We start from the raw sequence: 20,260 nt of genomic DNA, 5'->3' as shown, positions 1-20,260 counted from the left end.
ACAAAGACAAACACGTAATTCAGTTGACTATAAAAAAAAAAATCATGAAACTTTTTTGTTTTGACAAAAAAATGGCCTAAAACTAGTTTTTGTAGAACCCTGTGTGTTTAAGTGCTGAAAAGTGTGTGTGTGTGTGTGTGTGTTTTCAGATTTAGTTAAACATGTTGTCCAAAGTTCAGTGCATTGAGCAAGTAGGAGAGAAAATTGCTTTTAAAAAAATACCCTGGTTTGTGCACAGACAGAGCACTTGGTGTCTAGTTTGCACTTTTGTTTTGCTCATAACACCCCTCTTTGTTGTCTTAGTACCTCGTGTTTGCATCCGTCACTGCAGCACTTAGCATTCCGTTGATCCTTATTATAAAAAAGTGGACCCCAGAAATGTACCTTGTCCTTTCAGGTACTCTATTCTATGGTAGCACTTGGTATAGCGTCAATGTCTCAGGCCACATATACTGTACTAAACTAAATACCCAAAATTACTACACCAACAGTGGTGCCATTACTGTTTTGAAGATACTATTCAGTACGGTAGTATGTGGATTAGGACAGATGTGTTTAGACACATATCCACAGTTAGGAGACGCTTGTTATATAAATCACTACACACAATTATGTAAACGACGTAAATATTTCGGTTGATTATTCTAGTAATACAACCCCAATAACAAAAACAATTGGGAAAATGTAAATAAAAACAGAATTCAGTGATTTGCAAATCTCATAAACCATTTGTTATTCACAATAGAACATGGAAAACATATCAAATGTTTAAAGTGAGTAAATGTACCATTTTAAGAAAACAATTAAGTAGTTTTGAAAAAGTTTGGACGGGGAACAAAAGGCAAAGTAAGTGTTACTAAAAAGAAACAGTTGGAGGAACATTTGTAACTAATTGGGTTAATTGGTAACAGGTCAGTAACATGATTGGGTATAAAAAGAGTATCTTAGAGAGGCAGAGTCTCTCAGATGTAAAGATGGGATGAAATCTGGATGGATATTTGCTTAATCTCTGAGTGGTCATAATGTGTTTGCTTACTGGGTGTACATGAATATATAGATGAGTGTAAAATGTAGGAGTATAGAAAAGAGTGAGAAAGGCTGTATTTCAGGGTTTTGGCAGTTTAAATTTTTAAATCTGTTAAAAACCCAAAGTGCAGCGAATTCATATTTAATAGCCTTGAAGTCCATTTATTTTTTGGTCTTGCTGTAGTTTTGCTCCTTTCAGTGAAATACTGCCTGCGATAAACTTGTGATGAACTCTCCATCTGTTGCTTATGCACATTAAGTATGTTTAGGTCAACTCTCCAGGGTGATATATAACAATAGGCTTTGGGTGTTTTATGTATGTTTGGAAAGGCGAGATCATTTGCTTGAGCCAGTATGCTGTGCCATTGTGGATTTGCTTCAACATCTGGTTTCAGTACACTATACATTAACATTTGATCTGTAGAGGTAAGTCAGGGATTTAAGATAAAACGGCCTGAAATTATACTTAAACGTGTCGAAAACATCAAAGGCAGGAATTAAATGATGTTTTACATGAAGTTTTTTTTTTTTAAACACAGCCACCATGTGCTAAAGCACACTTAATAATTACTCATTACCGTTAATGCATTACTAAAAGAGTTGCTTATTGTCTTCTCCATGAGAGGAGGTCAGGTGTAGTTTCAGGGAAGATTTAAAGGCATTTCTTGAGCACCTTTGTACCGTCCAGTTAACAAGATGCGTTTTATTGTCGCTACTTGTTGCTATGGCAGCAGTGAAGTGTGGAAGCGCGAAGAGAGAAATTTTGTGTGCTATTTTAACGTTTGTGTGTGTGTTTTTTTTTTAACCTACTTCAGTTGCAGAGGCACTTTGCTTGTACAGCTGCCAAAGGCAGGTGTATAAACAGAATGGTGAGCAATAAATCTACAATGAATAAGCAGGAAATGTAGCTAGAAATGATGAAAGTTATTAGCATTAGAAGGATGCTGCAGCATAAGATGAATGAAACATTTGCAGATATGCAGATTACGGTCCCTACAATCCAGATTTGTATGGTTCCCTTTATACCACTAAAGGGTGTGTGCAGTGATGTTAGCCCCTGTGTTAGACTTGCACCTTTCTGCTACGCTGAGCTCTGCACAATGGCAGCTTGTGTTCGAGGGGAATCTGGCCAAATGGGATCTAAGGTGAGCTTTTCGAAAATGACAATCATAGCATTGAAGGGCTATATAAAATTAACGGAAATAATGCTGAAACATTTTTCCATGTTCCTCTTTGGAATGATGTAAAGGAAGAGAGACCGAGAACAGCTTTAGTGCTCAAATCTGAACGTGAAGTTCACGCATCTGTTGTTAAGCTGTACTATCAAGTCATGTCTAGGATTAGCTTAATTGCATTTAATTATAAAATTGATATGACTAATTTTCACATTTGCTTATGTTACCGGCTCTGGTTCTACCAATTTTTAAACCCCAAAATCAAAACAGGTTATAACGCATAACACTTCCTGAAAATTTCATGCATCTAGCAGGAATAGTGTGAAAGTAATGACACGTGGAACTGTGGAACTTTTTCTGTAGCGCAAGTTTTTACAGTAAAATTAAGGCCACACCCCCTTTTTAAAGCATCTATATCTCAAAACTGAATAAAGATACAAGCCTGAAATTTTGCACACTATTTATAAGGAATAGTGGCATTATTTCCAGAAGTTATGAAGCAAATGTGATGGTCGGTCTGGAGGCCTCCAGTGATTTCACATGGATTGTATTAGTATTAGTATTTGCTATAGATTAATAGCAAGAAATTTAGCCTACAGAAAAAAACTGACCAAATGAATCAGTGATTATTTCCCAGATCTCGCAGACATAGATCACTCGAAATAAAGATAAGGCTCCATCAGCCAAATGCCACAAATGACTTTTACCTCCGGGGAAGAGACACAGACTAACATGGATAATCGACATGACAATCAGCATTATTTGCCAGAAATGTATTAGGTTATAAGTGTGGAGGTAGGATGATCTAGTGGAGTGTACTGGCAGGTTACAGTACAGGAGAAGGTTGACCGAAAACTTTTTTTTCTTGGCTTCCAAAATATAAGAACAAAGGGGGTGTTGTAGGGGTGTGTGCAATCGCTGACAGGAATTTTGGCTTTGTGGGTCGTTGTACTGCTTTTAATCACTAAAAGTCTCTACACTGTCATCCAAAGAATACTAATACAATTCTGTAAAACATACAATATTGTTTACACAAGTATAAAAAAATCAGCTAGCCCTGGCCAAGAAAGCAACATGTTACCCATTTCCCATTGGCTATAATATACATAATAATGTAACATAGATCTAATTGAATTTAGGCACGCACACACACACACACACACACACACACACACACACACACACACACACACACACACACACACACACACACACACAAAATTGCTAGGCTTATACATTCTCACACAAACTTATGATATAAGGCCAGCCTTATACACACCCACACACTTCAGCTATAGCAAGCTTCAAACATACAGAGACACATTACACATAGCCGACCAACCGTATGGATCTCAAACACCATAAATACAGTAGGATAGATTCCATGTTTAATGTTAGGTAAACAAAAGTTTAGGAAACTTTATTTCTAATAATTTTATATAGCTAATAGCTTTGCATAGCTTTCCACTTCACTTGGTCATCATTTTCCTCTTTCCTCTTTTAGTGAGTGATTAAACAAAGAAAAACGTCGGATATAGGCTACATAAATACACAGTGCACTCATATTTCATATTGCAAGCTTGCGGGCCTCTAGGCAAATGCTTCTAGGAAGCTTTTTTTTTTATTTTCCTGGAAAGCTAAATATACAAAATTGATCCTATTCCAACATCCTGTCAGAGATCCTGTATTGTTTACATTTGCATGGTAAATGTGCAGTTGATGGCGGTCCAATAAACCAGCCAATAATTTTTTTTTAAAATCCCTTTCTTGTGTCTTATTGTGTCTTATCTATATTTTTAAAATATAGATAAATGCTATTAGCATTATTAATATTGTATTATTCTATTATGTAATATTTTATTCATATCATTAGATTACATACTGTAAAACATGAAATTCCGAATGTACAGCAATAAGTAATATTAATAAACTAATCAATTAGTAAACTAATCAATACTTTTAAACTAATCAAATTGTTGTTATAAATATAAATATGTTATAAATAGAACACCTATAGTAAATCAATGTGTATTTCATTTTTGATTAAAAAAAATTGCATAACATATGATTCCTGTGGATAATTGGAAAATAGTACATGAATAAATATCAATTACACATGAAACTTTATTAAAGTAATAATAATTAATGCAGTAAACAAGTTTAGTTAAAAAAAATATAATTAATACCTATTATTTTTTATTAGAATTAATTAATTATTATTATTAGCACAGATAGAGGAACAGAAGGCGTTTGTCTTTGCCTCCCTTGTGGCTGTGTGTCTGGTCGAAAATCTGTCAGAGCGCATCAGTCAGTTTTATTGGGTCATTCTCTCTGTCCCTTCCTCCAGCTCTTCTCTCTCTCTCTTTCTCTCTCTCTCTCTCTGTCTCTCTCTCTCTCTCTCTCTCTCTCTCTCTCTGTGTGTGCGCAGTTGTTTTCAGAAGGATATGGTCCTGAATCTCTCTAATGAGACTGCTGTGTGTTAAAGCCCTTGAGCTAGTGATGGAGAAAGAGGAGCAGAGAGGAAGTGGGGTGGATATGGAGAAGTAAATAACAGGAGAAAGGACGAGGGAATGAAAAGTGGGGGAGTAAATAATAGTGAACCACAGAAGAGTGACAGAGGAAACGAGAGGGGGGAGAGAGAGCAAGGGGCAATGCGAGGTAACGAATTAGAGAGAGAATAGAAAAGAGAGAAATTGTGTGTAGTGATGTGTTTATGCACTAAATCATCCTTCACCTGTCACTATGGGTTATCATGAGAGAATGTGAGAAAATGTGACTCACAAAAAGAAAAGGGTGTTAAAACCCTTTTATTCGTGTTGCTAGCAGTGATGGGCTGTAATTAAGATGACTGGTTCTCCAGTCTGTTGTTAGCCTTTTTGTTTGATCTTTGTTTGATCCAGGGTGCCAATAATTCTGTATAGCCAAGAGAACGTGTTGCTGTTTTGGATCTCTGGCAATAAATAAATAAATAAATAAATAAACAAATAAATAATATTATTATTAGGGGCCAAGCACTGAGGGTGTGTAGTCACAATTTTGCTATTCTACCTTTTCTTCTTCTTCTGGCTAGTTTGTCTATGGCAGCCCATAGAACCATCTGGTAAAATGTTGTGAAATTTGGCACACAGATTGGGGAGGGTCTAAAGAACATTCTGACCAAATTTGGGCCAAATGCTGCCGACGCTCTAGCGTCACCATTGGGTAAAATTTTTACCTCATTTGGAAGTACATTTATGGTCATTTACGGTAACTTTTGAACAGTGTGTCCAAATCTTAAAAGCCAGGCTTCCCTGTATTAGATTTTCTGCCATTTTGGAGTTTGTCACAAAGTGTTTTTTCACTTCTTCAATCACCAAATTTGGTACATGTCATCTTCAGAGTAAGCCTCACAAAATTTATCAAAAGAATTTTAAATACTCCAAATGGTTTGCACATAATGGGCCAACGAATCTGACCGCAAAGTCATAAAACAAAAAGTTAGCTGTATCTCAGCAAAAACTTTCCACACTGACACAAAACTTGGCAGGAATCTTCAGGACCATGACCTGAGGTTATGCAGCTGATTTCACCTCCTTGCTGAATTCACCTCTAGGTGGCGATATAATTCATAAATTTGTATAACTGCTTTTGAACATCATATCAAGATTCTCCTCTTGATTTCTTGGAAGGTGCCAAGTGTTCCTTTTGTAACCAATTTGTGATTTGTCAAACAGGTAGTCGGCCATTTTGAAGTTTAACAAAAACATTTTTTGCTTCTTTTCCTACAAATTTTGTCTCATCTCATTTAACTAAGAAATTTGGATCACAGCATCATGAGACCAACCCAAACAAAACTTTGAACATGTTCATATGTAGGACAGTTCGTTCATAACATGCAAAAAATGAATTTGATGAAATTTAAAGTGAGGGTATACCTCAGTGATGCTTTTATGTATTGACACCAAACTTTTCACGTATATTTAGCAACAAGAACTAATGTAAACAAGCAAGTTTTGAGTTCATTTGTGGCTTGACAGGGGTACTAAAAAAAGGATCAAATTTAGTGTATTTCTTTGGCAACAACGCTGATGGTCCCAATGACTCCTGGTCTTCCTCTATTGCTTAGAGGACATGCCAGAAAGTGCTTAGCACTTTAATAGCAGCTTGCAATGGAGTGTTCTTTATAGGCCTATTCTTACTGTAGTATATCTTGAGCAAAAATGAGCTTACTGTTAGTATTTAGTATTAAACTTTAATCATGTGATGGATCGGCTGCCACGAGCAGTGCGTCCTTCCAAAACTGAAATGATACTATTGGAGGAACGAAAATAATCTGCGGGTTAATAATCAGAGGAATGTCTAATGCCTGCTGGATTTAGGAGGGCAAAATCTTCTTTCAAACACACACACACACACACACACACACACACACACACACACAATCACCTCACCTCATGTTTTCCCTTTTCTCAATTGTTCTAAATTCCCATAAGAACCTCAACCAGAGATTCCTAAACTGCAAAGTCAACAAACATAGAACAACTGAAAATGTGTGTGTGTGTGTGTGTGTGTGTGTGTGTGTATGTGTGTGAGCGCACTACTGATTGCAAACACCTATGGAATAATGGAAAACATCTTACCAGGTTGTAAGAGCTGTGTTTAATTTACACTTTTGCCCTTCTCCTGCTCCCGTGTAAGCATGCGTTTGTTTAAGCGTGTTTTCTTCTGCTAACGGAACACCAGGGGTTTGTGAAAAAGCAAAATGTCAAATTCACACACACACACACACACACACACACACACACACACACACACACAATAGACAAATCAACTCCTATACATACACATATCAGATATATGCTACCTGATACACAGGCACACATGGTACGTGTACACATGAAATGAAAATGCAGTTTCAATGTACGTCAGACATGTAATCCTAAACTCTATATATACAAAGTGGGGCATGCTCAAACACACGCACTGAGGTCAGTCTCCAATGTTTAACCAGTGAACTCAGAACACAGAACACACTGTACAGACATTAAATCACCTTTGAACATCTAAACCCACCATCCACCTTACACAAACACCATGGACTTTTGTGTGTGTGTGTGTGTGTGTGTTTGGTTTGTCCAACAGGCACTTTGTGGCTTGTACTAAAAAAACAACAACTTTTAGACCTTTTTCGTACTTCGCACCCAGGACCGGTTCTCAGCTCGTTTGGGGGTGGAGCTCATAATTGCAGGCTTGCTTTCAAATAGAAGATTCTACCAACAGTCACTGTTGTTAAAGCCTTGTTCTTCTTTCTTTTTTAATTATGGTGATTAATAATATTTCACAGATGTACAGACTGTCGTTCCTTTCTTCCCTCCTCCTATCTCTGTAGCATGGGTCGGTGCCTTGGCTATGGGGATGATCTTCTTCTGCTCCCCTGTGGTCAGCATGTTCACCGATCACTTTGGCTGCAGGAAGACGGCAGTGGGCGGAGCCTTTGTTGCCTTCCTTGGACTCCTCAGCAGCTCATTTGCCACGTAAGGCATCGTCAGCGTTAATATGCTTACAATACAAATCAAAGTGGTTAATCATAACAGTCATAACCGCCATCATGACCATCACCAACCGCACTGTTTGTTTTTAAATCATCACAATCAACAACATCATCATAAAAACGGACCTCTGGATGATCGTGATCAGGTTTCTCTTTCAGTTTCTGCCACTCTCCACATCAGTACACACTTGTTGATAAGTTTTCTGCTTTTTATTGATAGATATCCTATAAAAGGTCAAAATGAACAAAAGTCAAAGGCCAAATGAGACAGCTGCCTGAGTTTAAGGATCTCAGATTGTCCTGTTACCAAGAAAACGCAAATCCCTCCGCAAATCCCTTTTATCTCTGACTATTACAAAAACGCTGACACTGGAGACTCCTTCCAAAAATGTTAAACAGTGTTTCCTCACAGAAAGCTTAACAGTATAAACAACTGCACACATTTTTCTAATCTGCTTTCTTGATGGCTGTGTGTTGTTAGAAACGATAATGTATTAAAATAAGCGATTATTATAAGCTTTGCAGGAGGTATTTCTGTCATAGAAAATGAATCAACACTTTCTCACTAATCAGAACCAAGAAATCAGCAGCACTGTGGTATAATTTCCTCTCTCTCTCTTGCTCTCTCTCGCTCTCTGTCTGCTGCAGGACACTGGGACTTCGTTATTTCACTTATGGCATGCTGTTTGGCTGTGGCTCGTCCTTCGCCTTCCAGCCATCACTGGTCATTTTAGGGCACTATTTTCGTCGCCGTCTAGGTCTGGCGAACGGTGTGGTGACGGCAGCAAGCAGCCTCTTCACCATAGCACTACCCGTGCTACTCAAGAAGGTCGTAGGTCCTCTGGGCCTCTCCAGAACCTTCCAGATCCTCAGCCTTTTCATGCTGGTCCAGTCGTTCCTGGCGCTCTCATTCCGGCCACTGATTCCCTCAGCAGGAGCAGGGATGGGCTCTGTGGGGCCTGCCGGAGATCAGGGATCTATAGCAGGAACTCGTTGGAGGAGGGGTGTGATGAAAGTGAGGAAGTATTTCAACGCCCGTGTGTTCAGAGTGGCCACATACCGAGTGTGGGCTTTTGGGGTGGCCACAGCTGTTCTGGGATACATGGTGCCCTACATTCACCTGGTGAGAGGATTATTTTTCTGTTGATTTACGATTGATGCGTCCCTCTGTTGCGGATGTGTACTGGGGCATGTTCAGATTTGTATTTAATTGAGAATGAGCCCCAGGCCAATCACAACACACTTAGCCAGTTACCCACTTCTGAATAAAAATTATAAACTTTCCTACGTTTTGTTGTGTTACAACTTTATTTGTTACTTAATTAGGATTAGTATGTCATGAATCTACACAAAATATCCCATAATGTTGGTGAGGGGAAAAAAATAATGATTTAGGTTGTGATTGCATAAGTAACCACTCCCTTTGCTATGAAACCCCTAAGAGGCATGGTTACAGTGTCACAGCTTGCTAATGAAGAATGACACATCATTAGCACATTATAGTTTATTGCTCTATTTTGCCCCCTAGTGGAGTAACAGCAACTGGCTCTTTTTTTTCATTATTTCAGTTCATTTACGGTCCATGAGATAACTGTAATTTAGAATACAGATTCTAATTTCATCTGAAGTGTCGGATTAGGCGTTTTATCGGGCTGGCCCATGTCCTTAGGATGTACGTTTGACATCACTGATCTAAGTACCAGAGTCAGTACATTTTCTTCAACATTTTGGTGGTAATTATCACTAGCTATAATTAACGTATTAATTTGATTAACAACTGATGAATGACGCACATTTAAGTCACCGACAGAGCCATGAGTTGCTAAGTGGTATCGTGATGTTTATTATTGCAGCCAACCATAGTGCCTTGTAGTGCCTACAATAGAGTCTTGTTCTCTATTAATCTTTTCATGTTGCTCAGTCTTTCATTGTTTCGCATCACAGTATGTGTTAAAAAATTATCTTGTAAGATAAGATAACACAATTTTGTTTGAGAGCAACTCAACCAACACGTATAATACAGTGCAGTGTAATACAGGGCTGTGGTGGCTTGACGGTTAAGACTCTGGGTTACTGATCGGAAGGTCGGGGTTCAAGCCCCAGTACTGCCAAGCTTGCTGTAATGTATATGTGATCAATAAAGACTCATTATAATACAACATATAATCCGATAGCACATTTTTGCAATTTAGGAAGAAGAAGAGAAAATGATGCAAAGTCAGCAGTTCATTTTTTTTTTTTTTTTTAAAAAAAGAAGGATTTACTTTTCAGTGTAGAATGTTATATGTAAGTATTCCACATAATCACACAGTGAAATGCAACACAGGTGCATGGTGGATAAAATTCATTTCTGACATGCATTTCCTGTTTAATTCTTAGAAAGCGATCCCCAGGGTGTCATGTGGTCCTCGTGTTACAAGTGACAATCCTGACTGTGTATTGCATTTCATATTTCCCCTCAGTGTGATTGCTTTTTTGCCTAGAACAGAATCTTTTCCCATCTTGTCCAAGATTCTAAAACTGTATTAGAATCCATTTCTATGAATTGTCCAGTTCATAACACTATGAACTGTGTGCGTGTGTGTGTGTGTTTTACACTTGTGTGATAGTAATCTATCACCTCCCACTCATGACTGTACTGTTTATGTGTGTGTTACTCTCAGTGATGTAAACAGGACACTGTAATGTAATCAAACTTCCATTAAAGATATTTACATAAGCAGTGTGTTACTGCTGTACCCTTAGTATTACATTAGTGTGTAATCACAACCCACTGTTTCTCCTTGAATGAAAGGAGCACGGATGGAGATGTGGTCTGCTATAATAGTGTGAGATTTGTGCAATGAACATTTTGTGTGTGTGTGTGTGTGTGTGTGGAAATGAATCAGACAGTTTGTGTTTGTGGGTGTGTCTGTGTGTGTGTCTGTGTGTGTGGAAATGTATCAGACAGCTTTTGGTTGTATGTTTATGTTTGTGTCTGTGTGTGTGTCTGTGTGAGTGGAAATGTATCAGACAGTTTTTGGTTGTATGTTTATGTTTGTGTGTGTTTGTATGTATGTGTGTGTTTGTTTGTGTGTGTGTTTGTGTGGTCTCTAGGAGTCTGGAAGTATGTGTCTAAATATGTGTGTATGAGCATTTTTTGCTATGTTCTGGGGATGTGGGTCTGAAGGACAATTGTGTGTGTGTGTGTGTGTGTGTTCATGTGTTGTAAATGTTTGTTGTGAGAGTGTGTATGTATTCCAGATGTGTGTTTATATGTTGTTTGTGTCTTTAGGGTTCTGTATCTGAAGGTGTGTACACATTCCGGATATGTGTGGGTGTGTGTTGTAGAAGTTTGTTGTGGGAGTGTGTGTTCCGGATGTATGTGTATGTGGTATATGTGGGTTTGGGGGTGTATGCTTATTTCGACAGTGTGTGAATGTTTGTGTTTGTGCGTGTGTGCACATGTGTTTGTATGTATCGGATGTGGGTGTGTCTGTGCTGTATGGATGAAGTCATAAAGATGAGAAGCCCCTCCCCTTCCCACCCGTCGTCATGTTTTCGAAGGCTTTGGATCAAAATGTAAACATTTTCCCCGGCTTTTGTTGTACATGTGTATGTCTGAAAGCAACAGCCTGTGTGTGTGTGTGTGTGTGTGTGTGTGTGCCATTCAGATTGCAGAAACCCAACTTTTCAGTGTATCTGAACACACAAAAAACTCTTAAAAACTTACAGTTGTATGCAAACTTTGGGCACCCCTAACCAAATGACACATTCTGTTGATTTCTGAAGTGTAAAGAAGTAAACACAACCATTGCAGTAAAACTATTTTTTTAAATAACAAATGTTAATGCATAGTTACTTTATATTTGATGTACTTAAAAAATAGAAAAATAAAATAGTAATTATGGCATGGGCAAAAGTTTGGACACCCTGCCACCCAGCACTTAACTAACTTGTTAGTTAGTTTTAGTTAGGTTTAGCTGATACAGGAGCAATGGTGCAGCATTCTACTGTGTCCTACAGTGTTGCTTGAACAAAAATTATCTGCATGGAAGAGTCATCAGAAGGAAACCTTATGTGTGACCTCATCACAAAAGTCAATATCCAATAAAAGCAAAACTATAGCTAGATAAGCCGGATCTCTTGAAGTTAATAAGGCAAACAAATACAGCTTGTCATGTTACCCTGGATCAGCAAAATTCTCCATCCTCTTCCATATCGACAAACGTACAATTTCACTTCTGATGGTTATGAAACACTGACCCTGGAAATGCTAAATAAATGGAAATTTGTCAGAGCTCCTGTTAGAGAAAATTAATCAACACCTTCTGACCAATCAGAATGAGGCATTCAGCATTAAAGCACTAAGGTTAATAAACTGTATATTCATTGTTCTTTTTCCTGAATTCAGCTTTCTTTTTTTTTCTTCTTTTTTTCAATTCTGTCTAAATATTTAAGTACAGAGAAATAAGTTTGTGTGTATGTGTGTGACAGATGAACTTTGTGAAGGAGGAGTTTGGGGAGACACAGAAGGAGTGGGTGCTGTTGGTGTGTATTGGGGCATCCTCCGGAGCAGGACGTCTGCTTTTTGGCAAAGTGGGAGACCTCATTGCTGGAGTCAAGAAAATATACTTGCAGGTATTTGTGGAGTAGCTGGAGTGTGTGTATGTACAATATGCCTTGTTTATTTTTTATTTAATTGCTGTTACTATTTTTACATTCATACAGTTGTGTGCAAAATTTTTATTTCATCATTTATTTAAAAAAAATATCCAAACATTAGTTACATTTATATAGTGCTTTTCTAGACACTCAAAGTGCTTTACGTAGTATTGGGGGCGGTGATCTCCACAACCACCACTAGTGTGTAGCAGCCACCTGGATGATGCGACTGCAGCCATAGTGTGCCAGAACACCCACCACACACCAGCTATTAGTGGAGAGGAGAGATTTATGTAACCAATTCAGGAATGGGGATTATTATGGGGCCATGATAGAGAAGGGCCAATGTGGGAATTTCACCAGGACACTGGGTCTTTTACAATAAATGTCCTTGGATTTTTTTAAACGAGAGAGTCAGGACTTCCATTTAACCTCTCATCCGAAAGGCGGTGCTGTTTTTGCAGTATAGTGTCCCTGTCACTATACTGGGGCATTAGGCCCCACACAGACCACAGGATGAGTACCCCTGCTGGCCTCACTAATACCATTTCCATCAGCAACCTTAGCAACCCCAGGAGGTCTCCCATCCAGGTACTGGCAAGGCTCAACCCTACTTAGCTTCAGCAGGGAACCAGGCAAGAACTACAAGGAGATATGTCTCTGATATATCAACAGTGGCATAAAAACGTTGGTTTTAATTGCTAAATCAGTATCTGGTAGTTTCTAATAATGACAGTGAACACCCTTAATGTTTCTCTTTTTGTGTGGGTGTGTAGGTGGCCTCGTTCATGACTCTGGGCCTAATGTCCATGATGATCCCGCAGTGTCGTGTGTTTGAGGGCCTGATGGTGGTTTGCGTGTTCATGGGACTGTGTGACGGTTGCTTCATCACCATAATGGCCCCTATTGCTTTTGAGTTGGTAGGGCCCATGCGGGCCTCGCAAGCCATTGGTTACCTGCTGGGCCTCATGGCTATTCCAATGACAGCAGGTCCACCAATCGCAGGTGAGTGCTGGCAATGTATATAATTATACGTAATTTGTCATGGGTTTATTTTCACAACAGAAAAAGATCCATTCAGCTAGAATTATAATGATGTATAATAAGATAATCCAACAAATCTGTCAAAAACTAGTTTAACCTGAATACAGTCAAAACCAGAATACTACAAAACTGGAGAAACGAGGTACTAGGGAAGTATGTAACAAGGTCAGTAGTTCAAAGACAGAAAGACCAGAAACAAGACTGGGGAACCTAGGTACTAGTGAAATATGGACTAGAAACCAGAAATCTAGGAATCTCCGCTGAGCAAGCAACTAAGGAATTCGGACACTCAGTTAAAACCAGAAACTAGCAATAAGCCTTTGGAATATGGTACTGGAAGACTATGGAATGAAGTTACTAGGTCAAAATCAGAAACTCTAGAAACAAGATGTGGGAAATATAAACTATATGAACAGTATATGGACACCTGAGTATTGAACATCCCATTGCAAAACCATGGGCATTAATATTGAGTTGCTCCCCCTTTGCTGCTATAAGAGCCTCCATTCTTAGGTTTGGACTGTGGCTCATAGAGTTTTGACTGTGGCTGTGGGGATTTGCCCATTCAGCCACAAGACCACAAGAGGCTGGACAATGATGTCCAGCAAGATGTGTCCACTGGTGCAGAATTGCTTTTCCAATTTATCCCAAAGGTGTTCCGTGGGGTTGAGCTCAGGTCTCTGTGCAGGCCACTCGAGTTCCAGCCTTGGTAAACTATATCTTTATGGACCTTACTTTGTTCACTGAGCCATTGTCATGCTGGAACAGGTTTGGGCCCCTTAGATTTAGTGAAAGGAAATCTTTATGACACAGCATACAGAGATATTCTAGACAATTGTATGCTTACAACTTTGTGACAACAGTTTCTGGAATACCCTCATATGGGTGTTAGGGTCAGGTGTTCACATACTTTTGGTAACGCATCTAAGCTCAGTTTCGTAAAGGAGAGGAACAAGATATGGAATGGCACATCTCTGCATGTTTGGCTGAAAACACATCTATTCACACCTGTAAGGTAAATGACATAAGGTGATGTAGGGGTTGTGTCAACTATATACCCCATCTCCACCACTGTTCATCAGTTCAGCAGGTTGCTGTTTAGTGAACAATGACTGCTTATTACTATCCTTCAGTGAGCGGTGGTTATATGCATAATCAAACGTTTCCATTTATTTGATGCATTCATGCTCTGCATAGCCAAGGGGTGGTTAGGGGTCATATTGTCCTATTACAACCCTGACCCAAAAGAGGGGGCAAAGCCACATATGAGGCCTTGACAGCCAAGCAATATAATGTTTCAAAAGAGCCTTGAAAATATCTGCTACAGGCATCCCCTTGTCCATTCATCCGTAGGGTTACAGCCATCATGGCCCTGGGTGGCCGTGAACCATTTGGTCCACTGCATGAGTCCACAGCTCTTCTGCTAGGAGACAGATTATATAAAAATACCATGGTTTCACTAGTATGAGAGACAGATGCCATTACTATATGGGGAGGATTAGTTATATTGGAGGCGCTATAATTAATATAAAAGTTTCTTTGTCCACTTGTGTCCCAGTTCATCCACCCTGAAGCACTTAGAATAGGCAAGAAAATACCTTTCAGCAGTGGGTGTTGTCAAAGAAGTCCGGAAGCATGGGCAGAGCATCTGACTGGTGTTGGGCCTGGAGATAGGAAACCCCCATGAATCTTGAGGTGTTTTTGGTCTGGGAGGCGAAGAAGGCCAATTCAAATCCAGCTTTTAAGCTTCTGTCTCAAAGCAACAGTTTGGACTGCCTTCATTTGTGGAAGGATTAAACAGCCTTAATTTGGGGAAGAAGACACTTTCCTCAAGTTCAGGACAGATTATGCAGATCAGTGCAGAGGTTGAATGTGTTTTTTGTCAGCTGCAAAAGCTTCCCGCAACTAGATCTGAGGAGAATCAACCTGGTCTAACTTGCACATCTCCTTGAGTTGCTCCACCTGCTTGGCCCAAGTGGATCCTTAACATCTTTCATATTACCTTCTGACCCCATATGAGGTGGCTTGGGGAGCTCGGAGAATAGTAGGTCCACCGTTGCTTCTCCATGGATTCTTTTGAAGAAACATCATATGCCTGTTGAAAGGTTACCACTTGAGCTGACTAACAAATGCACCACCTTCAGGCTGCATTAGTGCTCTCTTAGGATGGATTATCCCCAATCAAACTGGTCATTTAGATTGGGGTATAATTTCAACCCTTATATATGCTCATAAGATTCATGGAACTTGAATGCCCTTGATTTTACAATGCATTTGAGATCATACATGACATAGTTGCTGAGGTCACTGAACATTTCAAGAAAATGGAGGGATTACACATTCAATTAGCAGACATGTAGGAAGGAATGTCTATTTGTGTGTGTGTGTGTGTGTGTGTGTGTGTGTGTGTGTGTGTGTGTGTGGCAAAATTTAATTCTTGTACATATTTATCCAAACATAAATTGTGATGATCCTAAAGTATCCTTTACACATATGAAGAGTGGACCCAAAAGATTAACTTAATGCACACACTGTCTTCAGCTCACAGGACATAGATTTATTTATTTTTAGTTTGAGGCTAAGATCCAGGCACAACGTGGTGCCGTCCTCGGTTACCCTCTGGTTGCCAGGCCACACACACACACACACACACACACACACACACACACACAGAGACAGACAGAGACAGAGAGCATGTGTGGAAATACACACTTTTGGCCAGCTATAGAACATTATGCATCACATTTGCTCCAGTTCCAGGACCATTAGGAGAATATATGGAGCGGTAAGGGCTCTTCTGGGAATTTTGTGTGGCTTTTCCGTGAATAGTTGGCTCTATGTTTGGTTTGGCCAAAAAAACAAACAGAGAGGCAACTTGTCAAAAAGGACTCAAATCAAGGACTCGCAAGGATTCAAATCAAAAAGTTGATTTGAGAACTTATTAGACCCACTGCATATGCAGATGGCATGTTACACAATAAGAAAGATAGACAGTGGGTTGGACAGACAGATAGGTATCTGTATAGATGAGGGACAGTTGGGTGAATTGACAGATAATAATAATAATTCCTTATATTTATATAGCATTTTTTTTCTAGAAACTCAATGCAGCTTTACATTGTATGGGGGAGGGAATCTCCTCAACCATCACTAGTGTGCAGCAGCCACCTGGATGATACGACCGCAGCTATAGTGCACCAGGACGCCCAACACACACCAGCTATTAGTGGAGAGGAGAGAGTGATTGTAGCCAATTCAGAGATGAGGATTATTAGGCGGTCGGGCCTATGGGGGAATTTCACCAGGACACCGGGGTTATACCCCTACTCTTTTATGATAAGTGTCCTGGGATTTTTAATGACCACAGAGAGTCAGGACCTCCCTTTAACGTCTGATCTGAGAGGCCATGCTGTTTTTACATTATAGTGTTGCTGTCACTATAGTGAGGCATTAGGCCCCACACAGACCACAGGGTGAGCACCCCCTGCTTGGCCCTCACTAATACCACTTCCAGCAGCAACCTAAGTTTTCCCCAGGAGGTCTCCCATCCAGGTACTGGCCAGGCTGAACCCTGCTTAGCTTCAATGGGAAACCAGACGAGAGCTCTGACAGATAGGAAGAAAGATTGGTGGATAATTGGAAGATGATCAGAGGTGGTGAACATATAGAACAGATGTGTGAGTTGATGGTTGGACAGACAATGGAGAAAGAGACAGATTGATAGAAAATACTTGGATGGAAAGAGGAAAAGGTAGACAGACAAATGAACAGATAGCTGGATAAAGGGATGGATAAAAGAGTGATAGATTCAGGATGGACAAACATATTAACAGGTAAAGTTGTAAACTAGTGAATAGACAGATTCATGGAAAGACAGGATGGATGCATAGGTAGAAGGAAAGATGGAAAGACACTTGAAATGGTAACTGGTTAAAAGGTTGGAGAGCCAGATTCATAGAAAGACAGAATGGATAGATGAAAAATAGACACATAAATAAACAGATGGATAAAATGTTGGATATACAGATTCATAGAAAGAAGGATGGATGGATAAATAGATGGAAAGACAGCCAGATGGATAGTGTGCACAATGTGGATAGATGTCGGATAGACAGAAGAACATATACATGGAAAAATACATCCTCAGATGGATAAAGATAAAGGATGGATGAAAAGTTGAAAAGTTAGACAGATGAACAGTTGGAAGGATAAAGAGATAGATAAAAGGGTGAAAGACAATAGACAACTGAATGGATAGACAGATAGGCAGATTAACAGACTGATAGATAGGAGGATAGACAGCCCGGCAGACAGGTGGAAAAATAAATAGACAGATGAACAGATGGATGGATCAAAGCGTCACCTTTCTGAGAAAAGTTTGTTTTTCATTTAGTTTGGCTCTCGTTTGGTTGTTGTTTATCGAAACTTGGCAGCCCAGTTGAACCCCCTGCTAACAGATCAGCTCACCTCTCCATGTTGATGCTCCACCCCCTGTTGAGAGTTGTTGTGCTCATTTTAACAGTACTGACACTAGCAGCTTTACTCAGCCTAAATAACCATTAGCATCACTCCTCATAACTCTTAACTACTCTTTCTCTTCACTGCTGTCGATCTTTTGGCTTTGAGCATTTGATGTTCTGATGTTCTGTTTTTTCATCTCTTACTCTCCTTTCTTTTCCTTGTCTGCCTATCTTTCTTTCTGTCTGTCTTTCTTTCCCTCTTCACTATCTCTTGCTCTGTCATTCTCTGTTTTTTCCCCCTTTTGGTGCTTTTCTGTTTTCTTTCTCATTTCTTTTCCTGTCTTTCAATCTTTTTCTCTTTCTTTCTTTCTTTACTATATCTTGCTCTGTCATTCTCTGTTTTCCCCATTTTTGTGATTTTCTCAGTTTTTTCTCATTTCTTCTTCTTGTCTCAATCTTTCTTTCTGTTTCTTCCCTTTCTCTTTTTTCCTTCCTTGACTTTCTTTCCTTCCTTCAATGCATCCATCCATCCATCCATCCATCTCTCCATCCATCCATCCATCCAAGGAATCTCCTATTGGCTGTATATAAATACTCCTACATAGATCCAGACCCTGTGTTTGGGCAATTGTGAAGCAGTATGTTCAGAAACATTTAGAATCATTTCCCAATTTCTCTCAAATTTTCTTCTTTTCTGCCAATCCACCCCCCTTCTTTCTTTCTCAGGCCTTCTTCATGATCACTTTGGGAATTACAACGTGGCATTTTACCTGGCTGGTGTTCCCCCTCTGGTCGGGGGCATAGTCCTGTTCTTCGTGCCCTTGGTGTTCAGGCGTGTTCATAGGAAACACAGCGACACATGTGACCCGAGCACACACAGCATGCTGAAGAACTGCACCAACGGAGACGTGCTGCCCGGATACACTGACACTGAAACACAAGAAGCACCACGCTAAGGTGAGAGAGAGGGCAGAGACACTTAGCAAAGGTACAACAGATGGTATACTGATAAATAGAAGATGTACTAAACCAGACATGAAACACTTGGGAGTATGTTATTATACTGTGGGAAACTAATTAGATGGGGTGGAGTGATGTGGCCTGACCTGAAACAGAGATACTGATAGCACTCTAAAGTTATTAAAAAAAAAAAAAAAAAGCCTGTTACAGAGAAAACATGAAGCAAAAACATTATCTGTTGTGAAGACTTTCCTGTGGTGGAAAACTTACTTGTAAGGCCAACATTTACAGCTTTACAACAAAGCACTGACACTGGAGACTCCATCAATAAATGTTAAATAAATGCTACTGCCAGACCCTAAATTAGTAAGCAAGTATGTAAACCAACCAATCAACAAACAAACAAACAATTAAGCAAGTTTGCAAAAAAATACATTTCAGTGACAGAATGTCAGTTTGCATTCCATCTGCCATTGCGATGTCACAGTAGGATTAATCAGCAGCTCACACACACAGTGCAAGTGCACACTTTCCTCTTTCACTCTTTCATTTCTCTCTTTCGGCCAATACCAAGAATTGTTTCTCTCATTTTCTTTCTTTCTTTTTTTTGTTGCATTCACTTTCTGATTTTTCACATTCCCATGTGAATCTCTTATACTATTTTCCTTTTTTTCCTTTCTGTATCTTTCTGTCTTTATCTTTTCCTTGTCTTTCTTTCTTTCTCTTCTGTCAATTTTTGTCTTTTCGTTTACTCTTTTTTCACATTTCTAACTTCAGTTTTTTTTATTCTTCCATATTTATTTCTCACTCCTTCCAACCTTACCTCTTTCTCTCTTTCTTTAGATTTTTTTCTAGAGATGCACGATACTAAATTCCTCAGCCAATACCGATAGTTGTGCCTTTTATGATTTCTTATAAATTAATAATAATTAATTTCAAAGAATTCTGAAAGAAATGCAAATAAAAACTTTATTCTCTCCATTTCAACAAGTTGTTTCACAGTAGCTGGTCTCAAACAGAAAACACATTACTCTAATTAACATTAACACATGAACTAAATTCTGAAGATTAAAGGAAGATTTCTTAACTTATTGAATGCTATTAATTCATATTAACAGAATTAATTGACTGAATTCTTAAAAACCTCTTGTTAGTCTCACACTCACTCACCACAAATAAAAGCATTTCTACTTTATCATTGAACAACAAGCTGGTAATATATAATATAAACTTTTTTATATATTAACATTAACCGGATATGAAATACACTACTCTACAAATATATTTTTCTGTGCAATATATACTTTTTTGTCAACTCATCTTCATTTAAAGCTTTCAGCGGTGTACTGGCCCTTTAATTCAGCGTGAGCAGCTAGGCAAAAAAAAAAAAATCGGACACAACGCCGAAACTCCTGCTTCAC

At 39.1% G+C, this 20,260-nt stretch overlaps 1 protein-coding gene across 1 annotated transcript in view; it reads left to right on the top strand.

Annotated features, from left to right (window-relative positions):
* slc16a2 (solute carrier family 16 member 2) overlaps positions 1–20,260 on the top strand; it is a 28,380-nt gene that overhangs the window by 5,804 nt on the left and 2,316 nt on the right. The window contains exons 3-7 of the mRNA XM_053650180.1: positions 7,570–7,714; positions 8,380–8,854; positions 12,208–12,351; positions 13,152–13,380; positions 18,606–18,836. Of these exons, the coding sequence (XP_053506155.1) occupies positions 7,570–7,714; positions 8,380–8,854; positions 12,208–12,351; positions 13,152–13,380; positions 18,606–18,835 (1,223 nt within the window). The 3' untranslated portion in view covers position 18,836. The remainder of the gene's footprint in view (positions 1–7,569; positions 7,715–8,379; positions 8,855–12,207; positions 12,352–13,151; positions 13,381–18,605; positions 18,837–20,260) is intronic.

The sequence above is a fragment of the Ictalurus furcatus genome, chromosome 2 (assembly GCF_023375685.1).
Source record: "Ictalurus furcatus strain D&B chromosome 2, Billie_1.0, whole genome shotgun sequence".
NCBI classification, from domain to species: Eukaryota; Metazoa; Chordata; class Actinopteri; order Siluriformes; family Ictaluridae; genus Ictalurus; species Ictalurus furcatus.
The sequence above is the reverse complement of the archived record's forward strand: the minus strand, read 5'-3'. Positions and strand labels throughout refer to the sequence as shown.